The 18,512-nt window shown below is 44.1% G+C and overlaps 1 protein-coding gene across 1 annotated transcript in view; it reads left to right on the top strand.

Moving 5' to 3' along the window:
• Positions 1 to 16,247, top strand: part of LOC309552504 (uncharacterized protein) — a gene marked incomplete at both ends in the record, with an annotated part of 152,322 nt that extends 136,075 nt beyond the window's left edge. Inside the window, 3 exon segments of the mRNA XM_082253471.1 lie at positions 12,392 to 12,755; positions 15,647 to 15,765; positions 16,089 to 16,247. Of these exon segments, the coding sequence (XP_082109597.1) occupies positions 12,392 to 12,755; positions 15,647 to 15,765; positions 16,089 to 16,247 (642 nt within the window).
• Positions 16,248 to 18,512: the final 2,265 nt, after the last annotated feature.

Here is an 18,512-nt window from a genome sequence, read left to right on the forward strand (position 1 = left end):
TGGCTCCTCCCACTGGTCATGTGACTTTTTTTAAATCTCACGATGACTCAGCAAAAAAAAATAACTGACGATTTTTCTTAAAGGAGCCTCGTCCTTGTTTGTGAGCTGTGTGAATTCAGGCTGTAGGCTCAGTATACGGATCTAATAGGGATACGGCTCCTGTAATAACATGTTTTTCTGGAAGTGACCGTTATTTTCACTGACATTTAACCCTTACAGTCCCATGGCTGAAATAAAGATCTGTATTCCTATGATAAGACGGTGAATGGAGTCTTATAAATCCTCCCAGAGATCAAATCTTCCCATTTATTTCATCATTCTTACAAAACAATTATTTTTCCACTTTTTAACCCTTTACCTGCCAAACCATTTTTTTCCCTTTCAGCTTTAAACCCTTTCACTACCAAATTATATATTTCATTGTTTTTAACAATTTAACATCAAAACCAATGTCCCCCCCCCTTTCATTTATTAACCCTTTCACTGCCAAGCCAAATAACCCCCTCCACACACACTTTAACCCTTTCACTGCCAAGCCTTTTTTTTTTTTTTTTTTTCTCATTTCTTGCCCATATGTTAAAATATAAATAAAGGAAAACATTTTTAGTTTTAGTTTTGGATGGAGTGGAGAGGGATTAGAACACCTGTTAGGTTTTTATCGCTGTGTGCGCCCCCTTTTGGGATATACACTCTCTTTGTGTTTCATGTTTACCATTACCACCAAAAGTGAAAGAAAACTCCAATATTTGGGTTGTCACCAGAAGCAGAATTAGAGGGGAAATCTTCCAATGGGGACACTAGTTCTGGTGACACCCTGGGATTATGTCACTTTGGGGGATTTTTCTAACTTTTGTTTTTGGCTTTGGGACAGGAAGTGAAGGGAAATCTCCCCAATGGGGACACAGATGGCAAAGAAATCCTGACAGAGGTTCTATACCTCCCTTACTCTATTCTAAATGGGGGAAAAAAATGTATTTAGTTCTATTTTAACATTTAAGTTGTATGTGGGGAGGGGGGGTGATGGGGAGTCTGAAAGAGGGTGCAGCATATTACACATAGGGCTCAGCGGGGGTGGAGTGTCTGCAGACACGAGCAACTGCTACTTTCAGAGAGGGGGAGGGGAGAGAGCTCAAATAGTTATTTTGAGGGTCATTTTAACCCTTTCACTGCTGGACATTTTTATGTACCTTTTTCCATTTTCCATTTTTTTTCCAATGTGCTAATTGCTCATTTCTACCCTCAAAGCATTCCATAGTTTGTGAAGTGTTGAAGGCCCCGCCCATTCACACCTCTGACATACATCTGGATGGGAAACGCCCATTTTTTCAAGCGTTTTCTTTTTTTTACCCAACAAGCATAGAGCAGTCTATTTGTTTCATTGGGCCGCCCTATATGCGACAAACATGGCAATGTAGCGCATGGCGTGTTCCGGGTCACGTTTTTTATTGTTCGCAACGATTCCTCACATGTGGGGTTCGAATACCGTTTACATATATGTGCGCGACTTGAATATGCGTTCTCTTCTGCATGCGAGCACTGAGGGATCGGGGCATTAAACGTTTTTTTTTTTTCCTATTTATTTTATTCTTTATTTTACACGGTCCCTTTCATTTCTGTCACTTTTATTCCTATTACAAGGAATGTAGACGTCCCTTGTAAAAGAATATAAGGATAAGGATGACCGGTCCTCTTTTTGGAGGGATGTAGGGTCAAAAAGACCCCAAATCTCTTCTTTACCTTTAACCACTTCCCCCAAATGTACGCCCCGTACGTCCTTGGGTGTCAGTGGTAATACCGGGATGGTGGGGGCACCTACAGGCATCATCTCCGTATCATTGTTTGCAGCCAGCGAATTCTGTACAAAGCAGAAGTCATCTGAGGGGCCAATTAGCCACTGGATCACTTCTGTGGGTTCCGGAAGGCGGTCCCTCCCCTGCCCCCACCCCCACCACTCCAGTCCCATCGTGGAGGCCGGGAGTGGTGCGGCCAGGGGCGATGGTTGCCCTGTACAGAGAGAGAGGAACTGCCATCGTTCTCCTCTCTAACTCTGCAAACCGGGAGCGACGAGTATTCATCATTTCCCGGCTTCGACCCCTTTGTTCACCTGTCCATCAGTGACCAGAAAAGCAGCCGATCGGACCGATCTCAGTCTGATCTGCTGCATGGGGGACCAGAGGAGAGATTTGGGGTCTAATAGACCCCAAATCTCTCCATAAAGAGGACTTGTCACAGCCCATGCTGTCACAAGAGATGGGATACAATAAAGTTATTACCAAAATATAAAATAAAGAAAAGGGTAAAAAATTGTTTTTTTTTGTAAAATAAATAATAAAAAAATAAATAAAGCGCCCCGTCCCACTGTGCTTACGTGCAAATGGAAATGGATACGTTACTCCCGCACACATATGTAAACGTTGATCGCACCGCACATGTGGGGTATTGTTGAACGTCAAAGCGATGCGATAATTCTATCACCAGACCTCCTGTGCAACTCTAAACTGGTAACCAGTAAAGGCATTTAAAGCATCGCCTATGGAGAGTTTAAAGCAATGTAGTTTACTGCCATTCCACGGGCAGACGCAATTTTAAAGCCTGACATATTAGGTATCTTTTTACTCTGCGTAACATTATCTTTCACAGTATACAAAAAGATTGGGCTAAGTTTACTGGTTTGTTGTTTTTTTATACTTGAAAGTGTTTTTTTCCTAAAAAAATTGTGTTTAAAAAAAACGCTGAGCAAATACCGTGTGACATAAAAAAATCGCAACACACACCATTTTATTCTATAGGGTCTCTGCTGAAAAAAAATATATATAATTTTTTGGGGTTCTAAGTCATTTTCTAGCAAAAAAAAAAAAAAATAGTTTTTACATGTAGGAGCGAAGTGTCAGAATAGGTTTGGGAAGGAGGGGGTTAAAAGCAAATGCTTTCAAAAAAATAATAATGTTTACTTCCAGCCTGGACTGGAAGTCACATCATGACGTCGCTCTGGTCCTCCAAGGTCATAGAGTGGATGAAAGAGTACTAACTCTTTGATGGTTTATGGGAGCAGCTGGCCGCAACGCCAGATCCTTTCTCAGGTGAACTGGCGGAAACGGTAAGCCCGGGAAACACCGACGAGTGTTTCATGAGCCGCTTGGAGCGGTTTCATGAGAAAGCTGGGTACTGGGGTTATGGGGGATATTTTCAGCTATAATCCCGGGAAACCACTTGCAGATTCCAACGGATATATACGTATTGCAGGTGGCAAGTGGTTAAAGTAGATCTCATATAAGCTTTAATGCTAATTTCATGTTATGCAGCTTTCATTAACCCCTTACTTACTGGGCACCTAAACCCCCTTCCTGCCCAGGCCAATTTTCAGCTTTCAACTCTGTCACTTTTTGAATGACAATTGCGCGGTCATGCTACACTGTACCCATATGATATTTTTATCATTTCTTTTCATAAAAATAGAGCTTTCTTTTGGTGGTATTTAATCCCTACTGGGGTTTTATTTTTTTGCTAAACAAACAAAAAAATGTTATGTTAAGGGTCATGCTGATGGGCACAATTTATGTTAAAGGGCACTCGAATGGGCATATTTTATGTTAAGAGCATTGCTGATGGACACGTTTTGTTTTGCCCGTCTCTCTGAGTCATAGCACAGACTTGAGATTCGGACCTCGGCCCAAAGCAAATTTTAGCGGCCGGACCTCCTTGAATGTTAATTCATTGCCCCTGGCCTAGGCCATCTTTATGTAGAGCAACAATTCTTTTTTTCAGATCCTTAGAGAGTTTTTTGCCATGAGGTGCCATGTTGAACTTCCAGTGACCAGTATGAGAGAGTGAGAGCGATAACACCAAATTTAACACACCTGCTCCCCATTCTCACCTGAGACCGTGTATCACTAACGAGTCACATGACACCGGGGGAGGGAAAATGGCGAATTGGGCCCAATTTGGACATATTCAGTTAGGGGTGTACTGACTTTTATTGCCAGTTGTTTAGACATTAATGGCTGTGTGTTGAGTTATTTTGAAGGGAAAGCAAATTTACACTGTTAAACAAGCTGTACATTCACTACTTTACATTGTAGCAAAGTGTCATTTCTTCAGTGTTGTCACATGAAAAGATAGAATAAAATATTTACACAAATGTGAGGGTGTACTTACTTTTGTGAGATACTGTATAAACCTCAGCACAATTATTTAAAAAATAAAATAAAACTCTTCCATTGTGTCTGATTTTGTGTACATTGAAAATAAATGGAGAGCTAACACTTCATCTGAGCCGACCATAAAGGATTATTTCACCTTTTAGCTAAGAATAATAAATGGCAATTTTTTAGCAGGTAAGAAATCGTACATTTACTTTTTTGTTTTAGGATCCTGTAAAGCATTGCACTGAGATAAGCAGATCCCGGGTACCATGCCGCTCTCCTTCACACTGGCAGTTTAAAAAGAAAAAAAAAATCGGTTGGCAGCTAACAGGTGAGGAGAGAGAGTTGGGGGGAGGGGAGACTTAGCCCCCTGTATACAGCTCCAAGATTTACAGTTTGTTTCTCTTGATCCCTATAATCCTATCTATCGATCCCTATATCCCTCACAATCCCTATACATGTGTACATATGGGGGGAGGGGTGACCTGTCATCAATGGGGTGGAAGGATCCAATGAAAGGGTGTCGGTTATTTTGTATCTATTAATATCCACAACACTTACCAATCCCAGTGTCGGTATTTCGGGGAGGTCCATTGGCTTTACGGCCGAGACCAATACATCTGAGAACGGCTCTGGCGCAGCCGCGCACAAAAGCCCGAGCCCTCTTCATTTTGGGGGGCTTCTTGGTTGGGGTATCTGCAGGATGGTCACTGATACCTTCTTCCATAGCTGCTCTTCCTATGGGGGGTTTCTCTTTGGTGTTTTTCAGAGAAAAAAGCTGTTTACATTTAAATTGGTTCATTATTAAGAATAATGAAACACGCTTTAAACGTACAACGATGAAATCGCAATGAAATTGAAATCAAATGAAATCAAATCCAATGAAATCGCAAGAAATATCTCAGCAGAGATAAAGACAGGTCTTCACTGGTCAGCGTCAACACTTGTCTCAGTGATTTCCCGCTCCTGCGGCTCCTTATATAGGCTATGGCTCCTCCCACTGGTCATGTGACTTTTTTTAAAATCTCACGATGACTCAGCAAAAAAAAATAACTGACGATTTTTCTTAAAGGAGCCTCGTCCTTGTTTGCGAGCTGGGTGAATTCAGGCTGTAGGCTCAGTATACGGATCTAATAGGGATACGGCTCCTGTAATAACATGTTTTTCTGGAAGTGACCGTTATTTTCACTGACATTTAACCCTTACAGTCCCATGGCTGAAATAAAGATCTGTATTCCTAGGATAAGACGGTGAATGGAGTCTTATAAATCCTCCCAGAGATCAAATCTTCCCATTTATTTCAGCATTCTTAAAAAACAATTATTTTTCCACTGTTTTAACCCTTTAACTGCCAAACTATCCCCCCCCCTCTTTTCAGGTTTTAACCCTTTCACGACTAAACTATATATATTTAATTTTTTTAAAAACTTTAACTGTAAATCCAATGTTCCCCCTTTCATTTATTAACCCTTTCACTGCCAAATCTGTTTTTTGTTTTTTTTTTCCCCCCATTTCTTGGCCATATGTTAAAATGTAAATAAAGGAAAATGTTTTTAGTTTTGGATGGAGTGGAGAGGGATTAGAACACCTGTTAGGTTTTTATCGCTGTGTGCGCCCCCTTTAGGGATATTCACCCTCTTTGTGTTTTATGTTTACCATTACCACCAAAAGTGAAAGAAAATTCCAATATTTGGGTTGTCACCAGAAGCAGAATTAGAGGGAAATCTTCCAATGGGGACACTAGTTCTGGTGACACCCTGGGATTATGTCACATGGGAGGATTTCTCTAACTTCCGTTTTTGTCTATGGGACAGGAAGTGAAGGGAAATCTCCCCAACGGGGACACAGATGGCAAAGAAAACCTGACAGGGGTTCTATCCCTCCCTTGGGGAAAAATGTGTCTTTAGTTCTATTTTACCTTTTAACTTGTATGTGGGGGGAGTCTGAAAAAGGGTGCAGAATATTACACATGGGGCTCAGCGGGGGTGTAGTGTCTGCAGACACGAGCAACTGCTACTTTCAGAGAGGGGGAGGGGAGAGCACTCAGTCATTTTAACCCTTTCACTGTTGGAAATTTATTTATGTATTTTCATTTTTCCAATGTGCTAATTGCTAATTTCTGCCTTCAAAGCATTCCATAGTTTGTGAAGTGAGGAAGGCCCCGCCCAGTCACACCTCTGACATACACCTAGATGGTAAATGCCCATTTTTTAAAGTGTTTTTTGTTTTTTTTACCCAACAAGCACAGAGCAGTCTATTGATTTCATTGGGCCGCCCTATGTGCGACAAACTTGGCAAAGTAGTGCATGGCGTGTTCCGGGTCACTTTTTTTATTGTTCGCAGCAATTCCTCACACGTGGGGTTCGAATACCGTTTACATATGAGGGCGCGAGGTGCATATGCGTTCTCCTCTGCGTGCGAGCACTGAGGGATTGGGGCACTAAAGGTGTTTTTTTTTCTTATTTATTTTATTCTTTATTTTACACGGTTCCTTTCATTTTTGTCACTTTTATTCCTATTACAAGGCATGTAGACATCCCTGGTAATAGAATATAAGCAGTGGCGGCTGGTGCCGTGGGGGCGCAGGTTCGCCGCCCCCCTATCCATGCTTCCGACCCCCTAATCTACATGCGGGCGCCGGATGCATGGACTTCAATGTGGCTCTTTTTTTTTTTTTTTTTTTTTTTTTTTTTTAGCCATGTGATTAGAGCCAGAGGCTCTAATAGGCTAAAAAAGGGTGGGCTCAGGGCGCAGAACACTGCGCCCTAAGCCCACCCAGTTGTGTGACAATAGCAAATGAAAATTCGCTATTGTCACACGGATCCTCCTCCTCCTTGCCAATCAGGAAGCGGAACTTGAGACCCGTTTTCAGATTGGCCAAAAGGAGAAGCCATGGAATTGGGCATTGGGGAGGAGGGATGAGACGCAGAAAACAGGAGGAAGAAGCCGAAGCCGCTGCCTGCTGCTGCAGATATCCAGGCAGGGTGAGTGAGCGGGGGAGATCCTGCCTGTCCTCTGTCCTGTCCCCTGTTTCCTGTCTCCTGTCCTGCTAAGGTCCTGGGGAGGGGGGGTTATGGTGCGCGGCCTGGTGTGGTCCACGGGGGCCGCCCCACGGGTGCTCCATGGGCCATATAAGGATAAGGATGACCGGTCCTCTTTTTGGAGAGATGTAGGGTCTGAAAGACCCCAAATCTCTTCTTTACCTTTAACCACTTCCCCCAAATGTACGCCCCGTACGTCCTCGGGTGTCACTGGTAATACCGGGATGGTGGGGGCACCTACAGGCATCATCTCCGTATCATTGTTTGCAGCCAGAAAATTCTCTACAAAGCAGAAGTGATCTGAGGGGCCAATTAGCTACTCGATCATCGATCACTTCTGCGGGTTGCTGAAGGAGGTTCCACCCCTCTCCCCCGTCTCTCCAGTCCCATAGAAGAGGCCGGGAGTGATGCGGCCGGCGGCGATGGCTGCCCTGTACAGAGAGAGAGGAACTGACGTTGTCCCCCTCTCTATGTAACCCTGGAAACAGGGAGCGACGAGTATTCATCATATCCCGGCTCCGCCCCCTTTGTTTACCTGTCCATCAGTGACCAGAGAAGCAGCCGATTGGACCGATCTCAGTCTGATTGGCTGCATGGGGGGGGGGGGGGCCAGAGGAGAGATTTGGGGTCTAATGGATCCCAAGTCTCTCCATAAAGAGGACAGGACATGTCATGGCCCATGCTGTCACAAGAGATGCTGTTCATCCCTTGTGATACAAATAAAGTTATTACCAAAAAATAAAATAAAAAAATGGTATATATATTTTTTTTAAATAAAATAAATAATAAATTATAAAAAAAGTAATTAAAGCGCCCCCGTCCCACTCTGCTTATGCAAATGGAATGGATACGTTACACCCGCACATATATATAAACTGTGATCGCACCGCACATCTGAGGTATTGTCGCGAACGTCAAAGCGATGCGATAATTCTATCACCAGACCTCCTGTGCCACTCTAAACTGGTAACCTGTAAAGGTATTTAAAGCATCGCCAATGGAGAATTTTAAGGTCCGTGGTTTGCCGCCATTTCACAGGCAGACACTTTAAAGCGGGAATTGTTAGGTATCTTTTTACTCGGTGTAACATTATCTTTCACAGTATGCAAATAATTGGGCTAACTTTGCGGTTTTATTTTTTTTTTTATTCTTGAAAGTGTTTTTTTTTTCCAAAAAACCGCTGCGCAAATACCGTGTGACAACAAAAATTGCAACACCCATCATTTTATTCTGTAGGGTCTCTGCTAATAATTTTTGCTAGTAATTTTCTAGTACAAGAAGTAGATTTTTACATGCAGGAGCGAAGTGTCAGAATAGGATTGGAAAGGAGGGGGTTAAAAGCAAATGATAACAAAAAAATTATTTTTTCGCTTTAAAGGAAAAAAAATGTATTTACTTACAGCCTGGACTGGAAGTCACGTCATGACGTCGCTCTGGTCCTCCTCCCTGTACTAATGACACTGGCAGGGAAGGGCTAACCTAGGGGTGACCAAAGGGTTAAATGTGAGCCTAGGGGAGTGTTTTCTAACTGTACAGGGGAGGGACTTCTGGAATCAACACAGAGACCTGTGATTCTATATAGAAGGATCACAGGAGCTCTGTGATCATTCCAGAGAGAAGAACGGTCAGCTGTGTTTACAACATCCGACCGTCCTTCTCTCTCAGCAGGGATCGATCGCGGGTGCCGGTCCTGTGATTTGGATTTGGCACCCCCGCTTCCTAATGGGGAAAGCACGCTCCTGCGAACCGACGTACTCAAACGTCGGTTCTTGCAGTCGAGCCAGCCTGCCACAGTATATCTGTAAGTGGTTAACCCCTTAATGGCCCCTGGGTTAACCCTTTCCCTGCCAGTGTCATTATTACAGTGCATATTTTTAGCACTGATTACTGTAGTAATGTCATTGGTATCCTCAAAAGTGTCAAAAATGTCAGTTAGGGGTCCGACCTGTCCGCCGCAATGTCGCAGTCCCGCAAAAAATCGCAGATCGCAGCCATTACTAGTTAAAAAAAAAAAAATAATGGCATGAATCTTTCCCGTAGTTTGTAGACGCGATTAACTTTTGCACAAACCAATCAAAATACGCTTATTCTGTTTTTTTTTTATTTTTTTTACAAATAATATGTAGCAGAATACAAATTGGCCTAAAATTATGAAAAAAATTGGATTTTACATTTTTTTTTTTATTATTGGGAATGTTATGTAGCAGAAAGTGAAAAAAAAAAATACGGTATATATATATATATATATATATATTTTATTTTTTTTCAGAATTGTCGTTTTTTTTTGTTTAAAGCACAAAAAATAAAAATCGCAGAGGTGATCAAATACCTCCAAAAGAAAGCTCTATTTGTGGGAAAAAAAGGTCGTCAATTATATTTGGGTACAGCGTCGTACGACCGTGCAATTTTCCATTAACAACTTGCCGTCCGCTGCCCGACTATATACGGTGGCGGTCAGCCCCTCACAGGCAAAGTGACGTACCGGTATGTCACTAGCCTGGGAGCGAATAGGGGGCGAGCGCGCGCCGCCAGGAGGCGCGCTCCCTTCCCCGCTCGTACCCGAAGTAGCCGGCGCATGTGACTGGCGGACCCGATGTCCGCCGGTCACTTGCGATCATCGGGTAGAGATGGAGAAAGTCGCCTGTCACTCTCCCCTGTGTAAAAGCACAGATCACTCGGTCCTGCTATGTAGGACCGTTGATCTGTGCTGTTACACACACAGCCACATCCAATCACAGTAAGAAACACGCCCCTAGGGACACACTTGACCCTTCCCGCTCCAATAAAGTTAACCCCTTCCCTGCCAGTGTCATTTTACAGTAACAGTGCATATGTATAGCACGGATTACTGTAGTAATGTCACTGGTACCCCCAAAAGTGTCAAAAATGTCAGTCAAGGGTCTGATCTGTCTGCCGCAATGTCACAGTCCCGCAAAAAAAATCGCAGATCGCCGCCATTACTTGTTAAAAAAAAAAAACAATAAAAATGATAAAAATCTTTCCCTTAGTTAGTAAACGCAATAAATTTTGCGCAAACCAATCAAAGTACGCTTTTTGCGTTTTTTTTTTAACAAACATATGTAGCAGAAAACAAATTGGCCTAAAATGTTAAAAAATTTAGATTTTTACATTTTTTGGGGGGGAATTTCATATAAAAAATGTGAAAAATATTGTTATTTTTGCAAAATTGTCGCTGTTTTTTTGTTTATAGCGCATGATCAAAAAATCGCACAGGTGATCAAATACCACCAAAAGAAAGCTCTGTTTGTGGGAAAAAAAGGACGCCAAATTCGTTTAGGTACAGCGTCACACGACCGCGCAATTGTCCATTAAAGTCATGCAGTGCCGAATCGCAAAATAAGCCCTGGTCAGGAAGGGGGTAAAATCTTCCGGGGTTTAAGTGGTTAAATTAACACAGTGTCGAATTGCAAAAAATGGCCGGGTCATTAAGGGGGGTAAATCCTTCCCGTCCAGAAGTGGTTGAAGGGGAATTATACAAAAAAATGATTGGTTAAACCCACCAGTGCTTTTTATAAACAGCTATATATAGATCAGACCATAATAAGGAGGAAGGAGGGACGCATGGCACGCCCCCAGGCCAAGCTTTGGAACGCAAGACACGCCTCCATACATAGCTTTGGCCCGCAAGGCACGCCCCCCGACTGAGCTTTGGCCCACAAGGCACGCCTCCAGACTGGGCTTTGAAACGCAAGGCACGCCTCTACCACTGGGTAGCGATGTGTTAGATGAAAGGCACGCCCCCTATTGCTGAGTCATGAAACGAGCACGGTCACTTACGCAGGACACGCCCCTAGTGGGCAGGGAAGGAGGCGGGCGCCCTCTAGCGTGCTGTGCGGGGCGGTGGCACGTGGAGGAAGTACATTGTTGTAGGTTGGTGACAAATTCGATCTGTGTGTTGTATATCACCCCCATATATTTATAACTTCATTGTATGTCACCCCCATATATATATATATATATATATATATATATATATATAACGTCATTGTATGTCACCCCCATATATATATAACTTCATTGTATGTCACCCCATATATATATATATATATATATATATATATATATATATATATAACTTCATTGTATGTCACCCCCATATATATATATAACTTCATTGTATGTCACCCCCATATATATATATATATAACTTCATTGTATGTCACCCCCATATATATATATAACTTCATTGTATGTCACCCCCATATATATGTAACTTCATTGTATGTCACCTCTATATATATATATATATATATATATATATATATATATATATATATATATATATATATCTTCATTGTGTATATATATATATATAACTTCATTGTATGTCACCCCCATATATATATATATGTAACTTCATTGTATGTCACCCCCATATATATATATATATATATATATAACTTCAATGTATGTCACCCCCAAATATATATATATATATGTAACTTCATTGTATGTCACCCCCATAAATATATAACTTCATTGTATGTCACCCCTATATATACTGTGTGTGTGTGTGTATATATATATATATATATATATATATATATATACTGTATATACCTACATTGTATGTCACCCCCTATACCGTCTCCATGTCCTCCTATATATAATACATTGTATCAGTGTGTATGTCACCTCCCCATATCGGCTCTATGTACAATCTTTTAACCTTTCCCCATTGTATCCCTCATTTCCAGCCATGGCAATAGTACTCAGATTATAGACCGGCCTCCCTTACATCTCCTCCAGCCCCTGCTCCTGTAATCTGCCTGTATAATAGGGATGTTTCCTGGAATGTGGCATCCCCTGCGTTGTTCTTAGGTGTAGCGCACTGACAGCGCCTCCTATGAAGACACGAGCTGCCAATTAGTGCTATTTTTTAATGATTTCTGCATGTGTGAATGGCTTACCTCTGTATCTACAGAACAGGAGCAGGCAAGGATCTGCAGTAAAGTTTAGATCTCACCTGGCAGCCAGCGTTTTTCTTTTCCTGACTGCTGATTGGCTGCCATGAACAATGTCATTCTCACATTATCTTTCTGTACTATTCTCACAGAGCTATGTACCATCCCCCGGCGGAGGCCATATTGTGTCAGGTGACCACGATCCGCCATGTCTTGGTGTGCGGTGGGACTAGTCCAGGTCGGGCGGACAAGGAAGACATTTCCAGCGTCTCTATTACTGCAGTGCAGAAGGCTGGCGGCCGGACGGCGGGAGAGCGATGATCTTCTGGAGTTGTGCCGTCGAAGGTTCTTCCTGTTGGGGGAGAAGATGACTCTGGCCTCTGTTCTAGGAGGAGGTCACGGCCTGGGGTCCCTGGGAGCCCAAATGAAAAGGAACATGGTAAAGGAATGGTGGGACGCCATGGTGCTGCACCAGGAACAGGTTCTGCCCATTGACTCTTTGTGTCACCTACCAGGAACATCCAACCCTTCACCAAGACCACCGCTGAAGACCCTCCCCAATGCCCGTCTGGACCGCCTCCAAAACCAAAGTCTAACCCAGGAGGAGCTGGAAAAGATGGCCGGTCCTCGCCAAGATCTCCTATATGGTAACAATGACACAAATAGAGATGGGCTGAACACCCCCGTTCGGGAATTCTGCCACAAACCCATTAAAGGCTATGGGGTGCGAACATAAGAAATCAAAAGTCCCCATTATGAAGGCTTATATGCAAGTAATTGGCCATAAAAAGGGTATGGGGGCTGGGTACTACCCTGGGGGACAAGTATCAATGCAACATTTTTTCACAGGAGCAGTGATTTTAATGATGCTTAAAGTGCAACAATAAAAATGAAAAGTGCCTGTAAAGTGGAGCATCTGTACCATGTATAGAACCTGCTGCAGCAAAACAGACATTTATCAACTAAAAAAAATATTAAAATCACATTTAAATTGATTTGCAAGTGCTGGCACCCAGCTATTTAAAAAGGAAAGAAGGAAACGGTGTGTGGTCCCCCCAGTACTTACCAGACCCTTATCCAAGCATGCATCCTCCTACAAGGGCCTCTTACACACAACCTTGGGCTGTGTTTGTGGGGGTCTGTGGGCAAGGGGCTTATCGAAATCTGGCAGCCCCCTTTTAACAAGGGGGCCCCCAGGTCCTATTCCCTCCCCCCTCCCATGGGAATGAGTAGGGTACCCCTACTCATTCACCAAAAAAGTGTCAAAATAAAAAAAAAAACAGTAGACAGGTTTTTTTTTTACAATTTCTTTATTAAAAAGAAAACAACGCTGTCCTTCAATGTAGATCCATCGTCATTAACGACGCCACCACCTGACCTAAAAAATACAACAAAATTGCTCCATCCACCGCAAAGGCAAACCACCGAATGTCTGGCTTGCCGTTTGACAGTTCTTATATAGGTAAGGGCGGGGCCACCTGGCGACATCACCTGGTGGCACCGCCCCCCTGTGATGTCATTGACCCAGCAAGTATTGGTGAGGTCACAAGGGGGGCGGTGCCACCAGGTGACATCAACTGACATCATCAAATATGACAGTTCTTCGGTTAGGACGGGGCCACCTGGTGACATCAACTGGTGGCACCACCCCCCAGTTATGTCATCGACCCAGCATGCACTGGTTGGTGATGTCACAAGGGGGGTGGTGCCACCAGGTGTTGCAGCCAGGTGGCCTCGCTCTTACCTAATATAAGAACTGTCAAACGGCAAGCCAGCCATTGGGCAGTTTGTCTTTGCGGTGGGCGGAGGCATTTTTTTTTTCAGGTCCCGTGGTGGCGGCGTTGTGATTGTCGATCGATCTACATTAGAGGACAGCGGGTTTTTTTTAGTTTTTAATAAAGGATTTGTCAATAACCTGTCTACTGTTTTAGTTAATTTTGACATTTTTTTTTTTGATGAATGGGTCGGGGTACAATGTACCCAATACTCATTCACATATGGCGGGCAAGACCCGATTCTGATGCCCGCAGACCCCCCACAACCACATCCCAAGATTTTGGGGAAGAGATCCTTGTCCCCTTCAACATGTCCCCTGCTCCAAAGCACCCCTGCCTGTTGAGGGCATGTGGTCTGGTATGGTTCAGGAGGGGGTGGGGGCCCACACTCATCATTTTCCCACCCCACCCCCACCCTTTACCTGACTCCCCTGCCTGCATGCTCTGATAAGGGACTGGTATGTATTGTGGGGGGGGGGGGGTTTGGGGGGCCCCCACACCGTTTTTTTTTGACCGCTGATGGCTCATTGGTTGTTAAGGACGCTGTAGCCGGCTTCCCGGCCGCTCCTTTACAACCAGCTTATACTGCACCCTTATTGGGCAGAGCTTGCGTAGAATGCGCTGTGCAGCACAGGGAACACCCAGCAAACACCCTGCAAATTTGGGTGTTTGCCGAACGGGGTGAATAGCTAATAATAAGCTCAAACTCCTGCTGAGGCTTAACCGTTCGCCCAACACTAGACACAAACTACTGCAGGATATGTCACCATTGTGGGAGGGGCAGAGACACAAACTACTGCAGGAAATTTCACCATTGTGGGAGGGGCAGAGTCACAAACTACTGCAGGAAATGTCGCCATTGTGGGAGGGGCAGAGACACAAACTACTGCAGGAAATGTCACCATTGTGGGATGGGCAGAGACACAAACTACTGCAGGAAATGTCACCATTGTGGGAGGGGCAGAGACACAAACTACTGCAGGAAATGTCACCATTGTGGGAGGGGCAGAGACACAAACTACTGCAGGAAATGTCAACATTGTGGGAGGGGCAGAGACACAAACAACTGCAGGAAATCTCACCATTGTGGGAGGGGCAGAGACACAAACTACTGCAGGAAATCTCACCATTGTGGGAGGGGCAGAGACACAAATTACTGCAGGAAATGTCACCATTGTGGGAGGCGCTGAGACACAAACTACTGCAGGAAATGTCACCATTGTGGAAGGGGCAGAGACACAAACTACTGCAGGAAATGTCACCATTGTGGGAGGGGCAGAGACACAAACTACTGCAGGAAATGTCACCATTGTGGGAGGGGCAGAGACACAAACTACTGCAGGAAATGTCACCATTGTGGGAGGGGCAGAGACACAAAACTGCAGGAAATTTCACCATTGTGGGAGGGGCAGAGACACAAATTACTGCAGGAAATGTCACCATTGTGGGAGGGGCAGAGACACAAATTACTGCAGGAAATGTCACCATTGTGGGAGGGGCAGAGACACAAACTACTGCAGGAAATGTCACCATTGTGGGAGGGGCAGAGACACAAATTACTGCAGGAAATGTCACCATTGTGGGAGGGGCTGAGACAAACTACTGCAGGAAATGTCACCATTGTGGGAGGGGCAGAGGCACAAACTACTGCAGGAAATCTCACCATTGTGGGAGGGGCAGAGACACGAATTACTGGGGGAAAATCTCACCATTGTGGGAGGGGCTGAAAATGTTGACTTTTTAAAATATTTTTCCAATTTTAGGTGCCTTGTATTATTACCCCCCTTGTTTGGAGCTCCTGAACAGAAAGTTGCCTTTTGGTATTGCAGAGGTGGGGAGATGTTTTCATCCAATCTCAGACAACAAGGATCTGCACCTGCAGGTCAGCCATCTTGTAATGTACCTAGTAATGGGGGGGGGGGTCTAAATTAGTGTGCAGAATACAATGTATTTCTCATTTGTCTTTTACCCACAATGCAGTTTGTTAGTAACTCTCAGGTGTGTGCGCTCTGATTAATACCGGGGAAGGAGATTGGAGGTCACATGGGTTCACAGGCCACCGATTTAATCAACTGGTGCAAAATCCTAAAAACAAGAGATAGAATCCTACTGACAGCGATAAAGCGATAAAGTTCAGGAGTAGAATTGATTTTTATGAGGTTATTAAGTTCCTGTAAGTTGATAAATTTTACTTTCATATTCTAGGGTGGGGGAGAGGACGGCGGCCTCTCTGGTCTGGTTCAGCTCAGCCAAGACTTGCGCTCAGTGGCGGGACTACTGGCTGCGGCAACAGCTGCTGTGGTGGAGGAAGGTGAGCGCCCTGTGATTGCTGAGACATCTATGGGGGTTATTTATAAGAGATGAGATACACTATATTGTCAAAAGTATTGGGACACCTGCCTTTACACACATGAACTTTAATGGCATCCCAGTCTTTGTCCGTAGGGTTCAATATTGAGTTGGCCCCCCCTTTGCAGCTACTTGAACTACAAGTCCCATGAGGCATTGCAAGGCTGACAGTTACAAGCATGACTCCTAAAGGCAGAGGCATGATGAGACTTGTAGTTCGCAACAGCTGGAGGGCCCCAGGTTGAGCATGCATTCTGTATAGTGTAACCTTCACAAGTAGGCTGTAATAGCAATTCATTAAACAGAGTTAGGACATTGCTGATACCTGTGTAGCTTACATCATAGAGAACTACACTATGTCAAAAGTATTGGGACGCCTGCCTTTACACACACATGAACTTTAATGGCATCCCAGTCTTAGTCCGTAGGGTTCAATATTTAGTTGGCCCACCCTTTGCAGCTATAACAGCTTCAAATCTTCTGGGAAGGCCGTCCACAAGGTTTAGGAGTGTGTCTGTGGGAATGTTTCACCATTCTTCCAGAAAAAGTGTTCCTTTAAATTTTTGAGCAGTCAGTGTATGTGTGTGTGTCTATTAGAGATAAGGGCCATACACACTATCAGATTATCTGAAGACTTTTTCCTTCAGATTTACCTTTTCTTTGTAGTGCAAGGGCCTGCCGGATTGCATACAAATTGAAAGTGTTCAGGTTTGACCTCATATTATATGGTTTTGGTAAGTCTACAGACAAAAGTCTTCAGACAATCTGATAGTGTGTATGGCCCAATAGACCGATATGTTTTTTTCAGGGCTGATACCGATATTTTGGTCACAATGTTTCGGTATCGGCCGATATGGGCCGATATTTTGTACATTTTAAAGTTTTGAAAAATAAAGACAATTTTTGACACAAATCTGGTACTGAACATGTTAATTTTTTGTTTAATGCCTACTGGCGGGCTTGCTGGCACCCTGTGGTGGGTGGGTGGCTGGCTGGCACAGGGGTTGTGGGTGGCTGGCTGGTACAGGGCCTGTGGTTGGCTGGCTGGCACACTTTCTGTGGGTGGCTGGCTGTCTGGAATCCTGTGGTGGGTGGGTGGCTAGACTAGGCCCGACTCCAGAGGAGGCTGTCCAAGGCAAGGGAGGCGGCCTAAGAAGGCAGAATGAAGTCACAAAAATATCGGCCAGTTCCAAGGCCGATACCGATATATCAGGGAAAGTGCATATCGGCCACGCCGGTAATTGGTCTATCCCTAGTGTGTGTGTGTATATATATATATATATATATATATATATATATATATATATATATATATATATATATATATATAGTGCTCAAATAAATTAAAGGAGCACTTTTGAATCAGAGTATAGCATCAAGTCAGTTAAACTCCTGGGATATTGATCTGGTCAGTTAAGTAGCAGAGGGGGTTGTTAATCAGTTTCAGCTGCTTTGGTGTTAATGAAATTACCAACAGGTGCACTGGATGGGCAAAAGGAGACAACCTTCAAAACAAAAATGGTTTTACAGGTGGAGGCCACTGACATTTTTTTCCCTACCCATTTTTTTCTGACTGTTTTTCACTAGTTTTTCATTTGGCTGGGGTCAGTGTCACTACTGGTAGCATGAGGCCATACCTGGACCCTATAGAGGTTGTACACGCAGTCCAACTCCTCCACGATGGCACATTAATCCGTACCATTACCAAGAGCATGGAGGAGATTCCAGGAGACAGGCAGTTACTCTAGGACAGTGTTTCTCAACTGCGGTCCTCAGTGCACACTAACAGGCCAGATTTTAAGTATTACCTTGGAGAGATGCAGACTAGAATTCTGAAATCACTGAGCAGCACATTATATCACCTGTGATGTATTTCAGTTATCTTGCAAACCTGGCCTGTTAGTGTGCCTTGAGGACCGGAGTTGAGAAACACTGCTCTAGAAGAGCTGGACAGGGCCATAGAATGTCCTTAACCCATCAGCGGGACCGGTATCTGCTCCTTTGTGCAAGGAGGAACAGGATGAGCACTGCCAGAGCCCTACAAAATGACCTCCAGCAGGCCACTGGTGTGAATGTCTCTGACCAAACAATCAGAAACAGACTTCATGAGGGTGGCCTGAGGGCCCGACTTCCTCTAGTGGGCTCTGTGCTCACTGCCCTGCCTCAGTGAACACCAGAATTGGCAGCTCCACCACTGGCACCCTGTGCTTTTCACAGATGAGAGCAGGTTCACCCTGAGCACATGTGACAGACGTGAAAGGAAGGGAGAGATGTGGGTGC

This window comes from Pelophylax lessonae (genome assembly GCF_965119305.1).
Source record: "Pelophylax lessonae genome assembly, chromosome: 4".
Lineage (NCBI taxonomy): Eukaryota > Metazoa > Chordata > Amphibia > Anura > Ranidae > Pelophylax > Pelophylax lessonae.